This window comes from Ixodes scapularis, unplaced genomic scaffold (genome assembly GCF_016920785.2).
Source record: "Ixodes scapularis isolate PalLabHiFi unplaced genomic scaffold, ASM1692078v2 PGA_scaffold3__209_contigs__length_174095766, whole genome shotgun sequence".
Lineage (NCBI taxonomy): Eukaryota > Metazoa > Arthropoda > Arachnida > Ixodida > Ixodidae > Ixodes > Ixodes scapularis.
Window position 1 is genome coordinate 88748995 of NW_024609868.1, and position 22397 is coordinate 88771391.

At 40.0% G+C, this 22397-nt stretch overlaps 1 protein-coding gene across 1 annotated transcript in view; it reads left to right on the forward strand.

Annotated features, from left to right (window-relative positions):
- The window catches only part of LOC8043915, a 54979-nt gene that overhangs the window by 9719 nt on the left and 22863 nt on the right, over positions 1-22397 (forward strand). The window contains exons 4-10 of the mRNA XM_029975309.2: positions 290-625; positions 1198-1524; positions 3010-3095; positions 8357-8401; positions 9854-10049; positions 15962-16249; positions 16817-16974. Of these exons, the coding sequence (XP_029831169.2) occupies positions 290-625; positions 1198-1524; positions 3010-3095; positions 8357-8401; positions 9854-10049; positions 15962-16249; positions 16817-16974 (1436 nt within the window). The remainder of the gene's footprint in view (positions 1-289; positions 626-1197; positions 1525-3009; positions 3096-8356; positions 8402-9853; positions 10050-15961; positions 16250-16816; positions 16975-22397) is intronic.

Here is a 22397-nt window from a genome sequence, read left to right on the forward strand (position 1 = left end):
ATTTTAGACTCTACATACCTGTCCATCAGGGGTACAAGGACTGAAATATGTTGAAACAGAGATATTCGGGGATCTTCAAAAAAGTGAACTTAATATGTAGCGTAACAATAATTGTGCCCGTTTAATGAGCATCACCTGGAAAATGCATGTAAAATATCTTTGAAGACATATTTTACCTGAAATAGTGTGCAAGTTTCAGGAAAAAATATTGTCGTGAAAATTGAAGATTATTTTTATGCACCGTTTAGACTGATTGAAAATCGTCATAATTATCCGTTTATCTTCACAGCTCCAAGAGATTACTTGCTGCAGAACCTTACCCTGAAGGCCAGAAATACCACGAAAAACTCCACTTTTCTGAAGTGGTCATCTGGTGAGGCTCCCGAAACTGCGCGCCACTCATCACTGAAGCTTGGAGGTTACCTTTTGACCGTAAAATCCTTCGATCATCTCATTGAAAGAAAACTAAGGCCAGAGCTCATAAACTTTACACAGACTGACCTGAAACCGTGGACCGAGTATAACATCACTTTGAGAAGATTCTACATCGCCGTAGATGAAGAGGAAATTCTACCAATGAAAGTTGGAAGGGCGGCAACCGTCACCATAAGAACAAACCCGTCCGGTGAGTGTGTGTTTCGAGGATCTCTAGTGGACCCGCTGCTTAGTATTTAAATCATTTAGTTATTTTAGGAAATGCAATATGGAGGGCATGAGGTATAGGTCACTTTAATCTATTGTTGATGCTTTTTTTGTCTTACTGTGCTTTAATGTTGCACTAGAACGGGACTGGGGAAGTTCGAAGATGCTAACAACCGCTTTCTGAAGAAAATGTAATTTGGAGCTAAAAAAATATATTTTATTAATAAAATTCAGTTATGTTCAGTGAAACATTTGTTTTGTAGGTCTCCACCGTTCAATCATGCACCAAATGCACAATAAATCAAAACTCCTTCACTCTGAGCGGACGAAGTAGGTCTCTTCATCTGAATATCAAAGACTGCACATGTCTTCACAGCCCAGTGACTCACCATTTTAATTTGAGTGATAACTGCTGGAAATGTCTAAATTGTGCATCCGGTGCCCATTAAGCTGATATGGACTTTATTTCTTCCCTTTATCCTCCCTCTCCATCTCAAATACTCTTGAAACGAAAAATATATTGTACTCTCATTTTTTTCTTAACCTTTTCTGCAGAACCTGCCGCACCAAAAGACGTTCGCCTCGTCCTGTCGGAGAAAAAAAATTTACTTCTAGAGATCAAGAGCCCTGAGTTCTGGAATGGACCCCCTTCCAAATATCGCATTCGTTGGGAACCGAAGGATCGGCGAAGGGGTTCGTCAGGTTATAGAGACATCGATATTGCTTCAACGTGGACGCCTAAACAGAAATGGACAACTACCAATGTAACTCTTGAACCAGGACTACAATACAAAGTGTTTGTGTCAGCCCAAAATTCAATAAGCACCGGCGTCAGTTTCTGGGGTCCCGAGTATGCAAACGAAGTGACGACGATTCCTTTAGGTGAGTGCGTCAGTGGGAATATATTATTTTTCCGACGCATTATTAAACATTCAAGGAGTTCGAGCTTCATGATTTCGTTGAGTTTTTTCTTTGTGTTTGAGTCTTGGAATTTATCTCCGTAACATTCTCTACATAAGGTTGCCTGGTCTGCAAGAAACTACGTTAAGAAATTAACCTCTCCATTTTTACGCAACACACCCAAAGGCTTTCAAGCAATCCTGACAATACAAAAACTATGAAAGGATTTATAACAAAAAGTAATATTGAAAAAACAATTGCCGCAAATAAATTTCAAATGCGATAAGACTGGGGCGCTGCGCTGCTAATCAATCTTTCAAAAGCAAAATTATACTAAACTTTAAACTAATTTCCTACTTCTTTAAGTTAGAAAATGTAGATTATCACGTTAAGGCACGTTCATACACCTGCGACCGAGTCCGAGCGACTCAGACAAGACCGGTGTGTGAGCCTCTTGTGGCTGCTTGCGACCGAACGCGCTGCTGCGGAGCCGACCGTAAGACGTCACAAAAGCCTGAAAGCAGGTTTTGTCTCACTCGGTCAGAGTCGAACGCAAGTGTGTGAACGGGTCTTTGTTTAATGTATTCACCAATTTTGAAGACGAAATAATCAATTACGAAGCATAATATTACGTTTAACAATCGCTAGATTGAGACATTGAAGGTCAGGTGCATTATTAACACCAAAGAGACTAAAACAAACTTTTTCTTGTCTCCAGGGTTGAGCAGAAGTCGAGACAAAGCAAGGAACGTAAAGACTCTTTTTTTTTTCTAGTTTTTGGGTCGCGTAAATCAGATTATTATAATTGAAAGGGGAATTTAAAACATGAAACGCTTCTTAAACGTAGCCCCTCCCAAAATATTCTCCGTTCGTCCGTCCGTACGTGCATTTTCGGATAAATATGGCGAGGAAAGTGGCGTCATGTGACGACACCTGACGTGACGTGTCCTATACAGCTTCAGAAAATCAACGCTACGTGACCTATACATCAATTCAGTTACCCGCTAAATTTAGCGGGAAACATACGTCACGTGAAACGCCAATACCCTCACCAATTCCTTGTAATGCACTTCATGCATTATATGGCCTTGAAGGTAAAGATCGCTGCCAATTTTTTTATAGTTCAAGGTATTGACGAGCGATTTTAAGGACCTTGCATTTATATCTCTCCATTTACGGAGCTCAGGAATTAATTTTCAAGTAATATTTCTGCAAAATGCAAGTCTTGCGATTTTATTTTACTTTACTGAGTGAGCTCTGTTTTGGATACAACGCACTGTTGTTCTTTTTTTTTTTGTGTTTCCAATGTGCCGAACAAACACGCACTGTCGTTTTCAGCAAGCAGCCTGATGCGAGCGATGCCTAATAAGACTCAACTTGTATGAGTGGAACAATCAAAATGCGTCGTCCTCACAAAAACGTAATCATAGAAAACGTTGTTCATGAGGTATGCAAATTCGCTTTCAGATCCAGTTGACCTTGTGGCAGAATCTTTAACTCCTACGGAAGTTCTAATCAGCTGGCGAAGCGCCGGCCATTCTGAATATTTCCAGGTAAGTGTTATTACCTCACACATTTCTCCGCAGTATAAATTACAAACTGAACGTGTTAAAAAATAGCACGAAACAAAAAAGACAATAAAAAGGCAGAGAAATGCGCGAGGCACACTCTCACTCTGCTTTTTTTTGCAAGTAATCAAAAAATGTTACACCAATTGTTTGATTATAGTCAAGTCATCTCACATCCCAAAGCCATGCGTCATAAACTAAAATTGAACATTGATGTAAGGGATAACTCAACAGGGTGCAACTGAGCTTGCAGCTAGGCAGTAACTCCAAATAATAAAAACCAGTGTCAAGATTTAAACACAAATACGGTATACTTGAATGTTACAGTTTTATCATCAATGAAATCCTCTTCCGCCTGGTCACTTCGTTGAATGTCTTATTAATTCCTCTATCTTTTCAAACAAATCGATTTTAGCAAATGGCCGCCGCGTTCGTAACGCTGCCAAAATTTTTCTCAACACGAAGCGGATGGCAAAGCACGCTCAGAGCAGTAGCGAAATTTCGGCACTGTGCGTAAAGACTAACGTTTCCGCGACGGAACGTGGCAGCGGCGGCAAAGTAAGACTGGCTGGTGAGGATGGTTTATTGCTGTTCCAGTAATTATGATCTAAGCAGGTGCTTTGAAATTCTGTAATATATTTGAGCTCTTTATTAAATAAAAGCTGAAGAGATTCTTGAAACAAAAACGAGCTAGAAGTGAATCCTAAAGTGTTTTATCAAGTAAATCTGATTATGATGTTCGTTGTTCTCGATGATGTAACTAAACGCGTGAAAATATGAAAACCCTCCGACCGGTCGTTACGTGATAAAATAATTTTCCGGCCGCCAAGCGCGTGTTGCTCGTTTGGGCAGCGCGTGCAATTGCAAACTTTCCAGGAATTTTTCCCCAGACTGACACCAGTCGTGACGTATTTTTTCTGGCCTTTCAAAAAATAGCAAGAGTGCGCGTGCATAGCTTGGGTAGGCGCTGAAAATGCGTTCAAGCGGATATTCTGAAAACTCTTTTTATGGCGTAACGCTGCTGTAAAAACGGGCTTTGGCTATACTTTGAAGACGATTATCTGCAGCGTCCGTGCACCAAATTTAAAGAAAACGTTCCTGGTATTTGTGATTGTGGAGGCCACATGAAAACGATTTACGTGTTTCTACTTCAATAGAGAACCGCTTCAGCTCCCCTCTAAAAAATAATATATATATATATATATATACTTCTAGAACGAACCTAGCACAAGAAAGGGCACGCGTCTGCATAAAGCGCTAAAGAACGTAGCATTTAAAATCTAGTTTCAGCAGGGCAGTCCGAGCGCTCCGAAGGCCTTCGGCGAGCAGGTTTGGCTTGCGGTTTGGCTATTTTGCGGTTTGGCAGCGCGAAGTGGCTCCCGTTCTGAACTGATATTTACCCCGTGCTTGGTGTCGTTTGTGGACAATGAAGTGGCATGCCGAATTAGTGTTTAATCGCGCTGAAAATGCAATGCGAGCAGCCCTGGCCACTCGCTTCATCCAGCCTATCCAGCACATGATTTAGTTGCGCCCTCTCGAGCCACCGACACGGAGTGCGGCAGCCGTGAGCGCTCGGTGAGCTCAGTACCCCTCCTCTAGTGTACGGCCACTCAAGCCAGGACGAAGGACGTCATTAAGGACGTTATTTTTTGTTTGTTTCTGTAATCTTAATTTAAAAACTTTTAAAATTAAGGTAAAGTCAAGAAAATAAAAGTTTCACTAAGTTACTACCAGTGCGCTCAGGTTCAGTGCAAATTAAAAACCAGTTAAAAAGTCGTCGCAGGGCCCCTTTCAGTTCATTTCAGTGGCAAACACTTCCATGTCGGCGTCAGCAAAGAGCTACGCTGCGATGTCGGTTGGAGCAACAACGGCAATGCGAGCTTTAATTTATGGCCTCCTTTTTTTTTTTTTCTTCTTTTTTAGAACGCAGCTTTTAGGCGTTCGTTTCCGGGTTTCGCGGCGTGGCCGTCGGCGTCGGCGTCGCCGTCGGCGAAACCGCGCTTTATTTAGCGGGGAAATCGACGTCTCGTGACCTCAACAGCAATTCAATTCCTCGCTAAATTTAGCTAGAAAACTGGCGTCCCGTTACCTCGGCACCAATTCAGTTTCCCAGCTAATTTTGGCAGGGAAAATGACGTTACATGACTTGGTGTCACATCACCTACGAACAAATTCAGTTGCTCTGCTAGATTTAGCGGGAAAAATTACGTCACGTGATTAGCGGGGAATTGAAATGCTGTTGAGGTCATGTGGCGTCAATTTTTCAGCTAAATTTAGTGGGGAAACTGTGGGGGAGGAGAATCGGAGGGTACGCAGGAGGAGGGGAGGGTACGGAGGAGGAGGGTAGAGGAGGGAGTTTAGGGGAGGAGGAGGAGGAAGAGGGAAGAGAGGAGAATGAGGAGGAAAGGAGGACGAGTAACAGAGGAGGAGGGGAAAAGGACGGGAAGAGGAGGGGAGTAGGAGAGCGTACGGAGGAGGAGGAGGGGCATACCCTTCCGTACACACCCTTCCCTCCTCCTCCTCAAAAGCTGCGCTCTAATTTCGCGTTAGAGAGATCTGTAAACGTCTTTCTTTTTTTCTTTTTGTCCAAGCCGAGGTTAAATTTTTGCTTGGAGCAAAGGTGCGCGGGGGGTAGCTTTGTTGAAGTCAGTGCTTCCATTCTGCGAGCGTTGAAAACGTCTTCATTAATCGGCGCGGCATCAATCAACTGTGCTTGAGGTCAATGCTATCTGAAACCAATTTGAGTTCTTTGCAACGCCTAAAATTATTTCCGAGGGTACAGTTTTCTTTACAACAACTCACAGCTTTCGACCAATTAAAGCCTTCGCCAGTAACAGCTAAAACAGCCTTGAGTCGCATGTAAACAGTAAGACTTTATACGTCTTACTGTTTTCTTACCCTAAACAGTAAGACTTTATACGTCTTACTGCTTTCTTACCCTAAACAGTAGGACTTTATACGTCTTACTGTCTTCTTACCCTAAACAGTAAAACTTTATACGTCTTTTCGTCAAAAAAAAGAAAAATATTGAACATGTCCTCAGAGACGAAAGGCATGACGGCCTAGTCCTTAGTCCTTCTTCAGTTATAGGAAGTCAGAAACTAATAAAGTTGCTGAATCACAATCAATGGCAGAGCGTATCTGGCCCGGAAATACTGAGACACCCAAATTCGAGAAACTAGACGCGACCAAGATGGCCGCGCACACAGCGCTTCCAGACAACGAAGCAGTTTCGCATATCGCGTATTAAGAGGTTAACTTTGGCCCGTGATTCCAAGAAGTTGAATGACAACTTGGACACAGTGTGACTATTTGAAAAAATGAAGCCCTCTTTAGATGCACGATTTAAAAAATATATACACAATATTTCTTTCCGAATAGTGAAATTCGCTGAGGCCCTCGATATAAAGCACCGTGCTTGAAGTAATACCCTCCTAGAAATCTCTGAATTCTCGTTCTCTAGATTTGTATTTCATTTAAGAGAAATCAAAGGCGAGGGCAATAAGTAACCGAGCAGTTACTGGATCATTATCATATATAAAACTTACCTTTAGCTATTTAACAAGAAGTAGTTTGAAAAGTATAGTTTTAAATTGAGAATCAATTTGGACATCAGCCATTCATAGTTATGTAAAATAGACCAATAACTACCATGTGCCCAAACAGTCGAAGAAAGCACACTTCTCCTAGATATAAAATATTTCTGTCCGAGTATTTTGGTTAATTATTTGAAAACTCAATCGCATATTAATCTCTGGTGGTTTGCATGAGAATTACAAGCACTGACTACGCCTCATTGCTGATTAAAAAGCCTGTTTCAAGGAACTACATGTTTTTTTTAAACTCTAAATGGCTCTAAAACAATATTTTCAGGGCCTATTCTTCTTGTTTTGTCAAATTATTAAATTACACTTCCATCAAAAGGTCCACGTACTAGCCCTGAGGCCACAATGCCTAAGAAATTAAATTAATGTTAATGCGCATCTGGTGTAACAGAATTTGTTTTTATTTCGACACTCAAAGAGGCGGAGGAGGGCAAAAACCCCGGTATAATTCTTGTGAACTGATAGTGACAAGCACACAAACTGAGAAGAAAATTAATTTAATTGAAGAGAGTAATTAGTGAGCTGTAAAATTGCAATCCTTCAGTGAGTTCTTTGCTCAGGCATATACGTATATTACTAGTTTTCTGGCATTCCAGTGTTTCCTGCAATATCTAGACAACGTGTGAAAAGTAGAGATGTTTTCACGAATATAGCATACAGTGTTTTTGGAAACGGCAGCCAAATTGCTCATGTGAAAGCTACGCATTGCAAAGAAAAAACGTTATTGCTTTAGTGACAAGTGCCAGAAAGTCCGTTAAGGAAAATTATTAGCGTTCAATTTAATTGGGTAGTTAAGTACTTTTTGTGATCGCATTTTTTATTATTAACTTTAAAGGTACGAATTAAAATCGAAACGTGATGCGAATTATCAAAATCTCCTAAATCCACCCGTGACATAACTATCTAACATATGCACAGCATTTTACGGCGTTTACAAAAACTTATCAGTCTCCTCAGATTTCATCTCTGGGCCAGCAATTCCGCCCCCCGCGACCAAAACGCGCAACATGCGTGCGTTGCAACGCATTCCACATAAAGATGCATCTTCGCACAAAAACGGACGTCAAAAACGCAAACGTCTTGTGGCAGTCCCTGAGGCTTTTTACCTAGTCTCCTCTGGGTTCGATGCGTGGCGCCGCACGTGCGTTGCGTGCTTTGGCCACGGGCAGTGGGGTACCTGGCGCGGGGAGGCACTCCAATAAGGAACAGAAACCTATAAACGCCTCCTAATTAAGGCATTTGATCGGAACGTAGCAAAATGCTGCACGTGCCCTCTATTATTGCAATGCAGGTTGATATAGTAGATTTCGCTTACGTGCTGCAAGTTTCTAACTGAAACCATGCCTTTGAACATGCATACCTTTAACCAGCCAACAATGCATTTATGCATAATAACTAAAAATAATTAATTGCCTAATTATACCAAACTCCAATCCTTTTTCTTCATAGGCCCGTTAGACCAGACCACTACGGCACTAACTTTTGCTTTTCTGTAGGATGTATCAATTTCTCAGGAGCGATTTGGCCCGCGTCTTCAAAAATAACCTGCATACACTTTTGTTGCTAGACCATTTTTTCTGTACTGAAACGGGTAATTATGACATTGTAACCTGTTTAGAAAATAAAACATTATTATTTCAGGTAACAGTGAAAGATGTAAATTCCGCAGAGGATTCCTTTGACCATGTAAGTACTCGTATTTATCGGGAGTTTATTTATCTTGTGAAGGCTATCAAACGCCGTCTCGATAAGAGATTTGTAAAACAATATTCGTATGCGTGAAGTATCTTGAACTATCCTTAAGTTGTCATTATTGAACATATACAGTCTGTCAATTAGCTTCCTTTATTTTTCTTGTTTTTATTCAAGCGCGGATTCAAGAACGGACGTCTATCGTCCATATATAGATGCCTAGATGTAATAGTGAGCTTTTCGCTTTAAAGTAAAGAATATCTTAATTGCCAAAGCACACAATTAAAGAAATCAAAATAGCATAGCCAAGCAACATTCTAAGCAACACAATTTTTGGGACAAAATATGTTTTTGTCTGGCAATTCGGGGTATTGAAAATCGAAAAGAATTCAAAATGTTTAAGAACTTGAAAATCTTTGGGAATTTTATTATCTTGGTGTTTCCGCAATAAATTGTCCAACAAAAGAAATATTTAGGCTTCACTGCTTGTTTGCTCGGTTGTCATGAGGCGTTTTTCGGCCTCAATTCCCGTGAAAATAGCAGAATTAGACCTCACTGCACGTTGCTCTGTTTTGATGTCGCTTCGTTGGCTTCTCTCTGGCGCTTGGGAAATTATGTGGCGAACAAAAGAACAACCAAACTTGACATTAAAAGTGTTATTAAGAGTCAACGAAAAGCATTTTGGCCCTAACTCTTGACTTTGAGAGACACCTTATTAGGCCCAAGTTTTATCCCTAACCTTGATAAACTTGGTTGAAGTGAGGCATTTCTCTACCGCGCGGCTTGGAATAAGGCACGCAAAAATTTACGGGTGTAGGAAGAAACTGAAAACTTAGGTTTGGAGAGGAGTGCCCCCTATTCGTTGTGAAACAAGACAAATAGACTAAACGTTCTACAAACTTCAACGCAAAAAAAAAACGTTCAACGTTTATTTAAAAAAAAAATTTTACTGGAAGGGGAGACGCGAGGTAAATTACAAGCAGCGCACTTCTCTCAACTCAGCCTTCACCACAAGCCACATGAACACAATAAGTCAGCTCGAAAGCTTGCATACTTGTTTATCTGGTTTTTCTAAGTAACCGCTTTGGGTGCAGTGGGCACTAAAAGAAAAGCCATCGGAGATTTTGTAAAACGATGGAACCTACCTGATCCTAAAAAGCGTAAGCGTTCCAATGAGAGTAGCGGACATTATTATGTATAAATAGTAAATACTTCATGTAGATACTAGCACTGGATGCAGACTGTGCGGTAGTATCTCTGCTCATAAGAAAAAATATAAAAAAGTAAGTGCAACCCCTGCAGGTGTTCGAGTAGTCAGTTTTGACATACACAGATTTTATCATCATCTTCTGTTCCTCCAAACTTCTGGTTACTCAATTAAATATCAATATTTATATTCGCTTGAGGATTTACCTTACTCATATCTAATATTATTCTCTCTTCCAGATTTTGTCAGATTCGAATGGGGAAGAGCACTTCCATGCTCGTGTAATAGTTGACTTAGAACCGTTGGCTTCGTCAGAACAAAGTCTCATGGTCGATGACCTTCTACCATCAAGAAACTACACAGTAGAGGTCTTGGCATGCACCTCAAACGAATGCAGCGGAAAGCGTACGGCCAAAGTCATCACCAAACCGACAGGTATGCTTTTTTTCTAATGTACTCGACTCACACGACGACGCCTTCACGGCTTGATTGATTTTTGCCAGGGCTACGTACACAATCAGATTTAACATAAATATTTCGTTTTGCTCTTCTGTGAAAAACTGTGACGTTGGTGTATTTTACTTTCCCATTGATGGTTTCTAATTAAAGACACAAATTACAAAAGCAATATTTCAAATTCAGACTAAGTTAGAGACATTGGCTGCTTAAGAAACGGAGGACATGAGGAATCGTGAGCGTCCTACCATCGCTCCTCAGTCAATAAGATAGCAAGATTAGCCCAATATGAACTCCAAAAACGAATCACGAGCCGAGAAGCATGAACATTCTTCGATTCTTAAGCTCTCTATGGGTATCGTTGCACGTGATTTTTTTCTTTTTTTTTGTGTGTGTGTGTGTGGGGGGGGGGGGTGATTAAAGGAGAGTTTGCTGGTTTTCTTGTTCCCAGATGGTTCTTTGTGATTACTTTCACTCACTTATGCCCACCACTCAAGAGACCTGAAAGAAAGCTCTATTGCGCTCATGTCGTTTAATCTATATCAGGCAACATTTCAAGCCCAGCTGTAACTGGATAGCTGCAGAAACGCAATGTGTTGTTCATTATGCTCACGCTGTTTGCTTCGGACTTAGTTCTACGATGATACTGTCAGCTAGCATCGCGATATCGTTAACTGCAGAGTATTCATAAAGTGCTCGGTACTCCTCAACCCACGCGTTGCTTCAGATTCCGGCCAAAATAACCTGACGAACTTATCTAACCCTACGGGCGTCCACTGCGCAGGTATATTGAAGCAACGGTCAGATCGCTTTAAATTCACTCCAGGTACACTACGTAAGGAAATTAAATCACACACCCCTTCCTCCGCATATGTTTAGTTCGTAAGTCTTAAGGGGACACAGCACAAACAAAAAAAAAAACCTTCTTAAAGCCTGTATAGAACAGGTACGTCGCAAAATAAACCCGCCCTGAAAAAAAGAAAAACCGCGATGAATACCTTTTGAGACACGTTTTCATTTCAGATAAAGTTTAAAAAGTAGCTTTCCATTCGGCATGTCCATCCAACATAGAAGTGTTTTTCAAACTCCCTCAAATTAGGCATTAGACGTATTTATTGTGTTATGGATGGACTACTAACACAAGTGTCGCTCTTTTTTATGATGTTAGCTGCCTCTATTATCTCACGTGTTAATTGGTGATGGTTCTTTCCAATTACGGTGCTATTTTTGAAGTCCACAGTGCACCCACAGTCACGGCAGTGAATGCCCAAAAGTCCTGAGTTTGCTAATCGTGTGTTGTTGTTGTGTTCCCTTAATATGTCATTTATGCATCTTCCAGTTTGTCCTACATACTGTTTGACGCATGAAAGGGGAAAGGTATAAATGACAACAACACCCGATTAGCAAACTCAGGGCTTTTGGGCATTCACTGCCATGACTGTGGGGGCAACGCGGACTTCAAAAATAGCACCGTGATTGGAAAGAACCATCACCAATTAACACGTGAGATAATAGAGGCAGCTAGCATCATAAAAAGGAGTGACACTTGTGTTAGTAGTTCATCCATAACGCTTACAGAAAAAGAATTGTTATATCTTGACTATCGAAGGTAATGTGCGATAGACATCGTTATTTGTTTCGTACAGAAGAAAACGAAGTGAGACATGACAAATTTAATACGGGTGAAAAAAAAAAAGAAAGAAGACAAAAATACAATTTGAGTTGTAAGTCAGCGCGACGTGAGTGACCGTTTTTCTGGTGTGCGTGCATTTACAGTGCGAGTGAGTTTACTTTTGCGCTTCTCCTACAATATGTATATCCAACTCTCCCAAGCACCCATTCTAAGAAGCGTACATGCTCGTGCGCGCTCGAAAGTGACCTTCCCAGCCCGAAGAGATAGAGCGCTCACATTCTTTGTATCTAACAAAACAAGTGTTGGAGAATTGAACACTATTTAATTAAGCTGTATGACCATGTTCTCTCCACCCCCCCCCCTTTTCTTTTCCTCAAATATTGCTGCATATTCTAATTTGACTATTTGTAGTTATAAATGAGGTCATTTAAGTATCGGAGATAAAAGAACTTGCGCTTACGAGACTAGGTCGTATTATATTCATACAAATTAATGAACACGAATTAGAAATTAGCATACGTCAAAATGTATAGATGAATTTATTAGAAAAGGTAAAATTATACATGTAGCTTGCAAATATTTATATGTAACATATTGACAAATTTGAACACAAGCACACATTGTCTGAGCAACAAGAAGACTGAAGGCATCTGATACCGATAAATATTTTATATCAGGATCCATAATGTATAATATTTTAAAGAGGAATACAGTAAGTAGATTAGAACGCCCCAGGTTTAGTTGGTATGTGCGGTGCAACAAAAATAAGATACGCGATGAGCAAATTAATGTAGTACACGCACGAAGTTCTTCAATCGTTGATTTTTCCAGAAAACAAATATCCTCAAGGATATTTTTAGCCGAAATAATTTCTGTGCACCATGCTAAATAAAGACCGATCGTTTCAAAATAAGACTGTTCGACAACGAATTGCCGACCTAATCGTCCTAACATGCAATATTCTATACAGAAACAAATACGCACCCAGGGCGGTGCATCTTTAAATGATAAAATTAACACCGGAATAAACAACGCTCCTGACGCTCACTCGATACTTGTACGAAGTTGTCGTGAATGCTTGAAACGAACGCCGCACATCGTAAGGAATACTTCTTTGCGAGGAGCGCGATAATGCGCCCTTGTATCCCGACAAAGCGGGTCTTCCTCAAGCGCACGGTCTGCGCGCGGAAGTAATTGCAGCAAAACAAACAAAAAGAAAAAAAAACATTTCTGCAATCGGCGACTTGACGGCTGGCGCTGCAGCGGCGGAAAACGCCAGCGTTCGTGGCAGGATTGTAGCAGCCTCGCATTCCGCGTGCACCACGAGCGCCAGCACCGCGACTACGGTGAGGGCGAGAACTAGATCTGAGTGAGTGAGGTCGGTGAGTGAGTCAGCTCATGAGTTCAATGAGGGTCGTGCATTTTTGAGTTTGGTGAGGGGCATGAGTTCAGTGAGTTCATGAGTGAGAACTTGAAAGTGTGAGCAGCCCCAGGGGTAAGGGTGAGGGAGTGTTTAACTTTTTTTTTTATTTTGAACTGGCTGTGTGTGAGCTAGTTCAACCAAAAATCTAGTCAGGGCTTATTGCGTGCAAAAAGAACAAAAAAAACTTGACTCAAAACGCCATCGAGCAGCATTTGAGGCCATCATTCTTTGAGACCAAGCATATAATTTAATTTGTGTGGTCGCCGAAAGCTAGCTCTTGTTATTGATATGAACTCAGCTAAGTTCACACCGAAGGGTACGCAGCTCTCCTTTTCAACTTTGCTTAGGGTGCGCGCCCTAACAATGGCGGACTGATATAGTTGGCGCAGGAGCTACTGGAAGGCGCGCAGTCTTAAAAAGGTATATCAGTTAAAAATCAAGGTGAGAATTTTAACTCCAAAGTCCCCGTGTCTAGTATCCCGGCCAAGCGTGCGAAGCTAAGTATTCTTATTTTATCGAAGGTGATTGCTAATCGGAACGCGGAATTAGAGTCCACTTTGCAATTGTTCACCACAGATAAAAGGAATGTCGAAATAAAAGGAGCAATAGTGCAGCTCGACGGAGTTCCCATCCCGAATTGTTAGCAGTAGAGGTAATATATATATATATATATATACATCTGAAACCCATATCAAGATCAAAACAATCCAGGTTTGAAATAGAACAAGAACTGCAAAACCGTCCATACAAGTAGGTCAAAATACAAAGAAAACAATTGCTAAAAATGAGCGACAAATGGCGTAAAATCTACAGCGAAATATAGGAACTTGATCTTGGTTACTTCAAAATCGCGGCGACGAGCTTCGAATTCCAGGGCAGATCACGCTTTTGAGCTAAAAAATAAAAGATGGCTCCTAATGTTCTACCCTTCTCATACCTCCTTCACTATGATGGGCGATGAGAATTACGACAAATTCAAACGGAGGTACCTGTTAAGATCATTTTTCTCCGTTTCAAAGTAAACAACGTCGAGTAATTAATGGGTATATGTCATCGTTCGGATATTGTTTGAATTCGAAGACAGTAGTTGCAAATATGGGTGCAACTATAAACTTTATATACGCTTTACTGCGGTTTAGGGGTAAAACGGTTGTAGATAAGGTCACAATGTTTTGATGTATGGATACTGCCTTTTAATCTTTGTTGTTCGGCTGCACCTTAGGAATTGTCAATTTTGGTATATGGTTCTGTAATAAAAAGGAAAGCCGTCATTTTTTTCTTATCCTCTGAGTTTAAAAGAATGCAAAGTAAAACTGAGTACTGTCCATCGTCGCATCACTGAGCATATATATATAAGCACTGATTTTCTAAGGCTCCTATTTAGTCATCAAAAATATATGTGGTATCTTATTTCAAATTTATGAAGATGTCTGTACGGAGCTCTTTTTTTCCGTAATAATAAAACTAAAATTATAAGTGGTACTTTTAAGAAGAGCTACTTAACTACAGCGTATTAAATCTGCGAAGTATATTTGAAGTACATCGCCGAGAATTCGTGTATTATTTTTGGTGCTCCGAAGATTGTTTTCTGTGCATAAAGCTGCAAATGAATTTGAACTACTGTAATCTTTCAAACAATAAAAAATATTAAAAAATATTTTTATATATGCTTCTCGCACGTACATATTACAAAAGCTCTCAAAGGTTGTTGGATGGAAACCTACTTCGCGACACCATTAGCGCAAACATATTACCGGCGCGTTTTAGAAACCTTCGTCATGCAGAATAATTTCGACTACTGTATTGACCACCTTACCCAGTGACGGAATTTCTGTTGATATGAAAATAACGTTCTAAACCTACAAAATAAGAAAAGACACAACGGCCGCGTTTGTTTAGAAAAGGTGCGGCTCGCTCTAAGAGCCATTTTCTTGTTTAGTTTGACGCAGTTGTAATTCCGACTATTCCCTCCATAAACAAGTTTCATGCATCTGCCTGAACAAACAAGGGTAAACTTATATATTGTTTCTTATGGAATTGATTTCATCTCATGTTAGCAAACTCGGTGAATTGAAGTTTCAACTTACTATTTTCTAAGGTACGAAACGGTCAACCAGTTACCTTAGTCATTAAATTCAAATATAACTTTACCTTTCCCTTGAACACCCCTTTCTGCCTATTTCAACGATCGTCGCCGCTTGGACAGTCCACGCTGCTTCCACGCGGGGAACCGGGTTCGAGTACCGCAGTGCGTTTCGCATTTTAGATTTTTGTTGTTTCGCAGGAAAGTTCCAGTGCATTCTAGTTAGTTACCGTGTCTTTCTGGATAAGGACCTTCACGAGAATAAACCTTGTATACAAAAGAAGTACAACACTGCAAGTAGTCAGTCTTTTGTTAGCGCTCAATGCTGTTGCCCGGCAACATCCACTTTACCCGTTTTCATCAAAAGAAAAAAAAGACGTTTTGCTCAATGTTCATGCGCCGCGCGAAATAGTTCTTACAAGAATTGTTTGTCTGAGGCAGAAGCGAGGATTTGGGGTTTTAAACGCCATGAGAAGATAACATATACCAAATGTAAAATGCAACTATAATTTATCTAAATTCTCAGCATAAAGAGGCAAATTAGTAATGCTCTGCGAGAAGCCGTACAGTTTTTACTACGATTCTTTAGGTGAAAATGGTTATATTTAACTTTTATTTTAGCACAAGTTCTCCAAAATAAATATTTAGTGCACTCAAATATTTATTATTTCTTCAAGCGTAATCCCATGACACTCATAACATTTTATTGGTTTAGAAATATACAAAGTCGACCTGTGAATTCTTTTTTTCAGTCACCCCAAAACCCAATATTACGAGAGTAACTTCCAACCTTGATTCCTTCGTGGTGAGCTGGACCTTCCCCCAGGATGAATCGGGTTACTACGACGGCTTTCAGGTGCATTACTGCAGACAACTTTTGCTATGTCAAGAAACCTATACGTATGTCAACCTTTTGAACGTGACCAACCTAACTCCCAACTCTACATACGACGTGGAAGTTCGAGTTCGAATTAAACATGTCGATGGGCGTGTTGAGCTGGGACCCGTGGCCACAGTTCAAGTGAAAACGTGGAGTATACGTGAGTATCCTTACCCTCTTCAGATACAAAATATTTTGGAACGTGTTTGGTACAATTTTGGAGAAACAATATTTATATTTCTGAAGAACATAAACATCTGTTTAAATTCGTGGTGAGGGCACGCACTGTAAACAATGTGTGAAGTGTATTCCCTTCATATATTTTATTCGTGTTTCAAGATTTTACACTACGTTGAAAATGCGAAATATTACTCTCATTAAAGAAAGGTTTCATTTTCTTACGAAGCTTTTTGGGACTTTATCCCTTCCAAGACACCTTCTTTACATGAATCGTAAGCGCCGGCTAAATTATATAAGAAAAAATAGAAACCTCTGCTACAGAGAAATAAGGCGGATGCACCACATCAATATTTTCCTTTGCGCAATACGAATGATCTAAAGTGGAAGTCAAAATATATACTCGAAGGCTTTTGGTTTATTTTTATAGAAACGAACGCATTATAACAATTTTTGGCATGACAATGCAGAACGTTTTCACATATTTAGACATAAGCAGGAAAGTGTAATAAGTTTCAATTGTCCAGTGATTCGTTTGGTTCTCTTGCAGTTCCCCAAGAACCAGGATTGGACATTCGTGCTCCTGGAGCGTCAGCAAACTCCGTCCTTCTTTCTTGGGTCTTCATCAACAGCAGCGTCACTCAACTACAGTTCCTTTGTAAACAATATCGGGGAGAAACGGCAGCCTCCGAACGTTTACAAAATCCAGTAAGTCATTATTATTTTACTGAAATCATAACTCGATGACATTTTTCTCGGTTCCGTTGAACTAGACCTGATTACAGCAGCAAAACATCTTCGTGGGTTATTCTTTCATTGGCCATTCCGAAGCGATAAACAAAATCCGAAAATTGTATTCCCAGGTTTCTTATTGTTAGTTGACCTTATTAATTTTATATTTAAGAAATAGACATCACTGCACTCGATAAAAGCGTCTTTCGAGTGTTCCTGAGGTTTAGAAACTTTCCTAAATTTTTCGTGTTAAAAAAAATAAACGATGCTCTTTGCGGGCGTCGTTTCTTGTAAGGGTGTACAGAAAGTCACGATTTTGAGTGCTGCACTTATAATCATAAGTTTGTGCACACCCTTATATAGCGTTCATATACAGGGTGTCACAAAAGAAAATGTACAGGTTTGTTGGGTTTTTTTACCGCAAAAATAAACTAGGCATCACCGAACGCTCATTTTCCGCCCGAAGGTAACGCTAGAGGTCACAACCAGAGGCCAAAGTTTCAGCCCGATCCGACACCTTAATCAAAAGTTATAAATGATTTTCTGAACAGTTTAATGGAAAAATGGCGGCTGACGAATTTTTCGAATACATGGGGCTCTATGGTACCAGAAACCAAAAACGGCAAAAATGGTCTCCCTTTTCCGATTGAACTTTCAAAAACCCACTTATAACTTTTGAATGCGATACCTGATCGGGCTGAAACTTTTGCATCTGGTTGTGACCTCTAGCGCTACCTTCGGGCGGAGAATGAGCGTTCGGCAATGCCTAGTTTAATTTTTCGGTAAAAAAACCCTGTAAATTTTCTTTTGTGACCCCCTGTATATGTATATATAAACAAACATGTGCAGATGAATGAAGCGTACTTAATCCAATTAATCAAAGAATCAAAGTTTTCAGGAACCCGCCGAAAGCCAAAAATTGTCGGAGCCAGGATCAAATCAAAGTTCCTGAAAACTTTGATTCTTTCAATCATTGGATTAAGTACGGTTCATTCATCTGCTCATATTTTTATATCCTCCTCGGAGACCACGTACGATGGCGTGAAGTGCCCGTGTTGTATATGTGTATATATATATATATATATATATATATATATATATATATATATATATATATAACGGGCACGGAAGGCTCGAACACGGGGAAAGGAGAAAAGATTCAAGTATGTTTGGGTTCGAAATGGCAAGATCTTTGCCAAGCGGCAAGATGAGGCAACCCCAGTGCGCATCAGCTGTGAACACGATCTTGAACTGATAAACTAAAAGGATATTGGATCTAGAGAGGACCGTCTGATTATGGACTGTGATGACTTTCGTACTTTTGTTTCATTTTCAGAAGTACAGAACTTTTTTACAAGTTTCAAAGGTAAAACTTTTAGTATTACCCATGTTAATATCCGAAGCATCCGGAAATACTGGGACCATTTTCTCGCATTAATCTCCCCTTTTTGCTTTTGTTTTGATGCTTTTGTACTGACCGAGATTAACATTTCTTCGGACAGTTTCTCTAAGTATAAAATACCAGGCTATGAGGTGTTCTCTTATACTCGTCCAATGGGAAGAGGAGGGGGTGTGGCTGTGTTTATAAAAAATAGTTGGTCGGTGGCCGAGTTAAAATTTTCATTCCAACAGGCAGAAGTAGTTACGCTGCACTTAAGCACTCCTTTGTTATCCCTGGTCCTTTTCTCAATCTATCGTCCCCCGTGCTGTAATGCACGGTTATTTCTGGCCGAATTAGATTTAGCTTTGTCCACTCTTTCATCTGAAGAGCTTGTATGTGTAAACGGCGATATTAATATCGACGTACTTCGTCCCACAGTGACCATAGTCGCAGACTACCTTGATGTTTTGTCTAAATGGGGCCTAAAAGCAACAATTCAGAAGGCAACACGGGAGGAATTCATCTCTGGCCAGTTGGTGGTATCTAACATTGATCATATAAACGTACGAGCACAGAACGTAGTAATTCAGTCTGCAATTATTGAAACGAAACTTGCTGATCATTATTTTGTCTGTTGTTCATTAACACAGATATCTAAGCCGTTGACTTATGTTGGCGCTGTGAGGGAGTTGTCAATAGTTGATCCCAGGCACTTCGATAAACTTGTGGAGCAACATGATTGGAATACTTTTCTTCTAACTACATCTCCAGCTGACGGTTATGAACAGTTTGTAGCTCAGTTTAACCTCTTTAAAAAGGCGGCTACACGCACTGTAAAAATTAAACATCGTAACATAGACCAGAAATGGATGTCTTCAGAAATATTGGCAGCCATCAAAGAAAAAGATCTTTTATGGGCATAGTCAAAACGCTCCCCCGGTAACACTATGCTACGATTGAAATTTAAGCAATACAGAAATAAGGTTAATGCCATGATTCGTCAGGCCAAACGCATGCACTTTAGAAATAAATTTAAGGACGCTCGTTCTGATATAAAAAAAACTTGGTCGCTCATCAACGATCTCCATGGTACGAAGAAGTGCACTAAAAGCAATGATAGCTACCCTCTTTCGCAATTCTCCACTGATGGACAGAGTATTGCTAATGAATTTAACAATTTTTTCTCTCAAGTATCAGGTATTGCAGGGCAACACCCAGCTTCATGTACCTTAAACAAAAGTGTCTTAGACTCGGCTTATCTTCCTCTTCTCTCTGAAGAAGAGCTTAGGTCAATCCTTTTTAGCCTTAAGCCCAATAAATCTCCAGGTATCGACGGTATTTCAGTTAATGACTTGCGCAGAAACTTTGAAGGGATTAGGGCTGTTCTACTTTCGATTTTTAATCACATAATATCTAATGGTATCATCCCATTAGCAATGAAAACAGCTTTGGTGATTCCATTATTCAAGGGAGGCGCGCGAAATAACGTAGAACATTATAGACCTATTTCCGTTCTGTCTTGCTTTGCTAAAATCCTGGAAAAACATATGTGGATAACTATGAATAGCTTTTTAGATAAACACAGTTTACTATCTCCTTATCAGTACGGATTCACACAAGGCCGAGGTACTCAAATGCTCCTTGAGGACTTTTCTGACATGCTCAATTTATCTTTTGAACGGAATCAAGTTGCCTGCGCACTGTTCCTTGATGTCCGCAAGGCATTTGACAGTGTTAACCATCACATTTTGATAACAAAGCTTTCAAAGTTAGGCTTTCGAGGTTCTTTTCTAAATTTACTGGAAATCTTTCTACAGGATAGGCGTCAATGTGTTTCATTTGGAGGGTATCAAAGCGGATTCTTTTCAATCAAAGGGGGTGTCCCCCAGGGCTCGGTTTTAAGTCCACTGTTATATAATCTTTATGTTAATGACCTCTCCATGGTGGTACCAGTTTCGCTATTTCAATATGCTGACGACACCGTTATTTTATCTAGAGTGTCCAATTATTCAGATGCCTTTTCGTCTTTGCAAACTGCGGCAATTAAAACTATGGACTGGTTTGAAGCTAATTTAATTAAAGTTAATGCATCCAAAACGCAGCTAATATGTTTCCACAACCCTTTGAAAAAAGTTAATATGACCTGCTCTTTACGATTACATACGTCCAGGTGCCTATCATGTGCATGTGAGCCTATACAGCATATATCTTCTATAAAATATCTTGGCCTATTCTTTGACAGTGACCTAACCTGGAACACTCATCTTGCTCATGTGTGTAAGAAAATTCGTGCAGTGTCTTGTTTGCTATACAACATGAGATATTTTATGCCACTATCCGTTCGAAAAATTGTTGTACATGCTCTTGTTTACAGTGTGCTCCGTTACGGTATTACCGTGTATGGTCATTGTTCTCTGCGTTGGCAAATTCGAATTAATTCAATTCTGCGTTCTTTGCTAAAAAACATTTCCTATGATTTATGCCTAGATAAGGACATTGATGTGTTTAAAGCACTGCATTTGCCTGATTTTAACTCGCTCTTGATGGAAACTGTTGTTTATAGGCATTTTTGGGATAGTCAATTTAAAGTTCCATATGTCCCTTCTCGTATTCTTAGACCCAAAGAGCGTTACCGGATACCTCGATGTTCGACAAGATTTGGAAAAAGAGCTCGGAGTTACTATGTACCAGCATTTATGAACAAACTACCTTCTAGTATTCTAAATTTAAGAACAAAATACAAGCTCAAGAAAGCCCTGAGAAATTTTAGATCGTAAAGTGCTCACTAGTTTGCTTTTGTTATTCTGATTTTGTGTGGATTTTATTTTACATGTTTCCTTTTGCAAACGGCATGGTTTCACTGATTTTAAGACGCTGCCAGTCAAGCCCAATGTGGCTTAGGCAGGTCAGACTTATCATACGTTATGTTCATTTGCAATAAAATTGTCATTATTATTATTATTATTATGGTGGCGGGAGGCCGAAGGTGTGGGTATAAAACTGAGAAGAAAAAAACCCTTAGTGAAAAACAGCAACAACGGACGATTTAATCTTCGACGTTTCGGCCGGAGTCCGGCCTTCGTCAGGAAGCTTCCTGACGAAGGCCGGACTCCGGCCGAAACGTCGAAGATTAAATCGTCCGTTGTTGCTGCTTTTCACTAAGGGTTTTTTTCTTCTCAGTTTTATATATATATATATATATATATATATATATGTGTGTGTGTGTGTGTGTGTGTGTGTGTGTGTGTGTGTGTGTGTGTGTGTGTGTGTGTATGTGTGTGTGTGTCATGGCGCATTCTGTGTAGTGTCAGACTAAGTGAGTGAAAGAGCCAAATGAATGGAAGTTTCATATTGTTTTCCAGCTTTACATACGTAAATCACACTTAGACATTCGGCATCTAAGGTTTTCTTCCTGTGGCCCGAAATTTTTGTTTTAATTGCATAAAGACTTTCGCATTACGAATAGTTTTAACGAAGAATAATAATCGTTTTTCCCATAAGATCTAAAAATTCACAATATTTCAAATGAATAGTGCACTACGCTTTCCACCAATTTTAATGCATTAAAATAAATAGCAATAGCAAGCGAAAATAAAAAAAAAGAAAAAATTTACATACCGAGTTTAAATTTAACAAAAAGGAAACGTTTGATGTGAACACGGTACGAATTCAGTTAATGCGTCTCCGATATTGTAATCTGTGAAATTCCGTATACAAGGTGTTTGGAGGCTAATTCACGCTAAAGTTCCTCTATCCTGGGAAAACTGGCGCCATTCATTGTTGTGGAAATGCTCGAGACACGTGCCGCGCGGTACTTCTGAGAAGAACATGGCGTTTAAAATTTTACTCTGTGCTGCGCTGTGCCGCCTTGATCTTCCCAAGGGCTGCACTTTGCACGTGTCTCTTGCATCGAAGCACCTTGCGCTACTTTAGTTCATACAGCACTGTTTTCTAAAGTTATGTATAAGTCACCGAAACATTCGTGACGGCAATGTCGCGTGCCAGGATTTCTACTTGA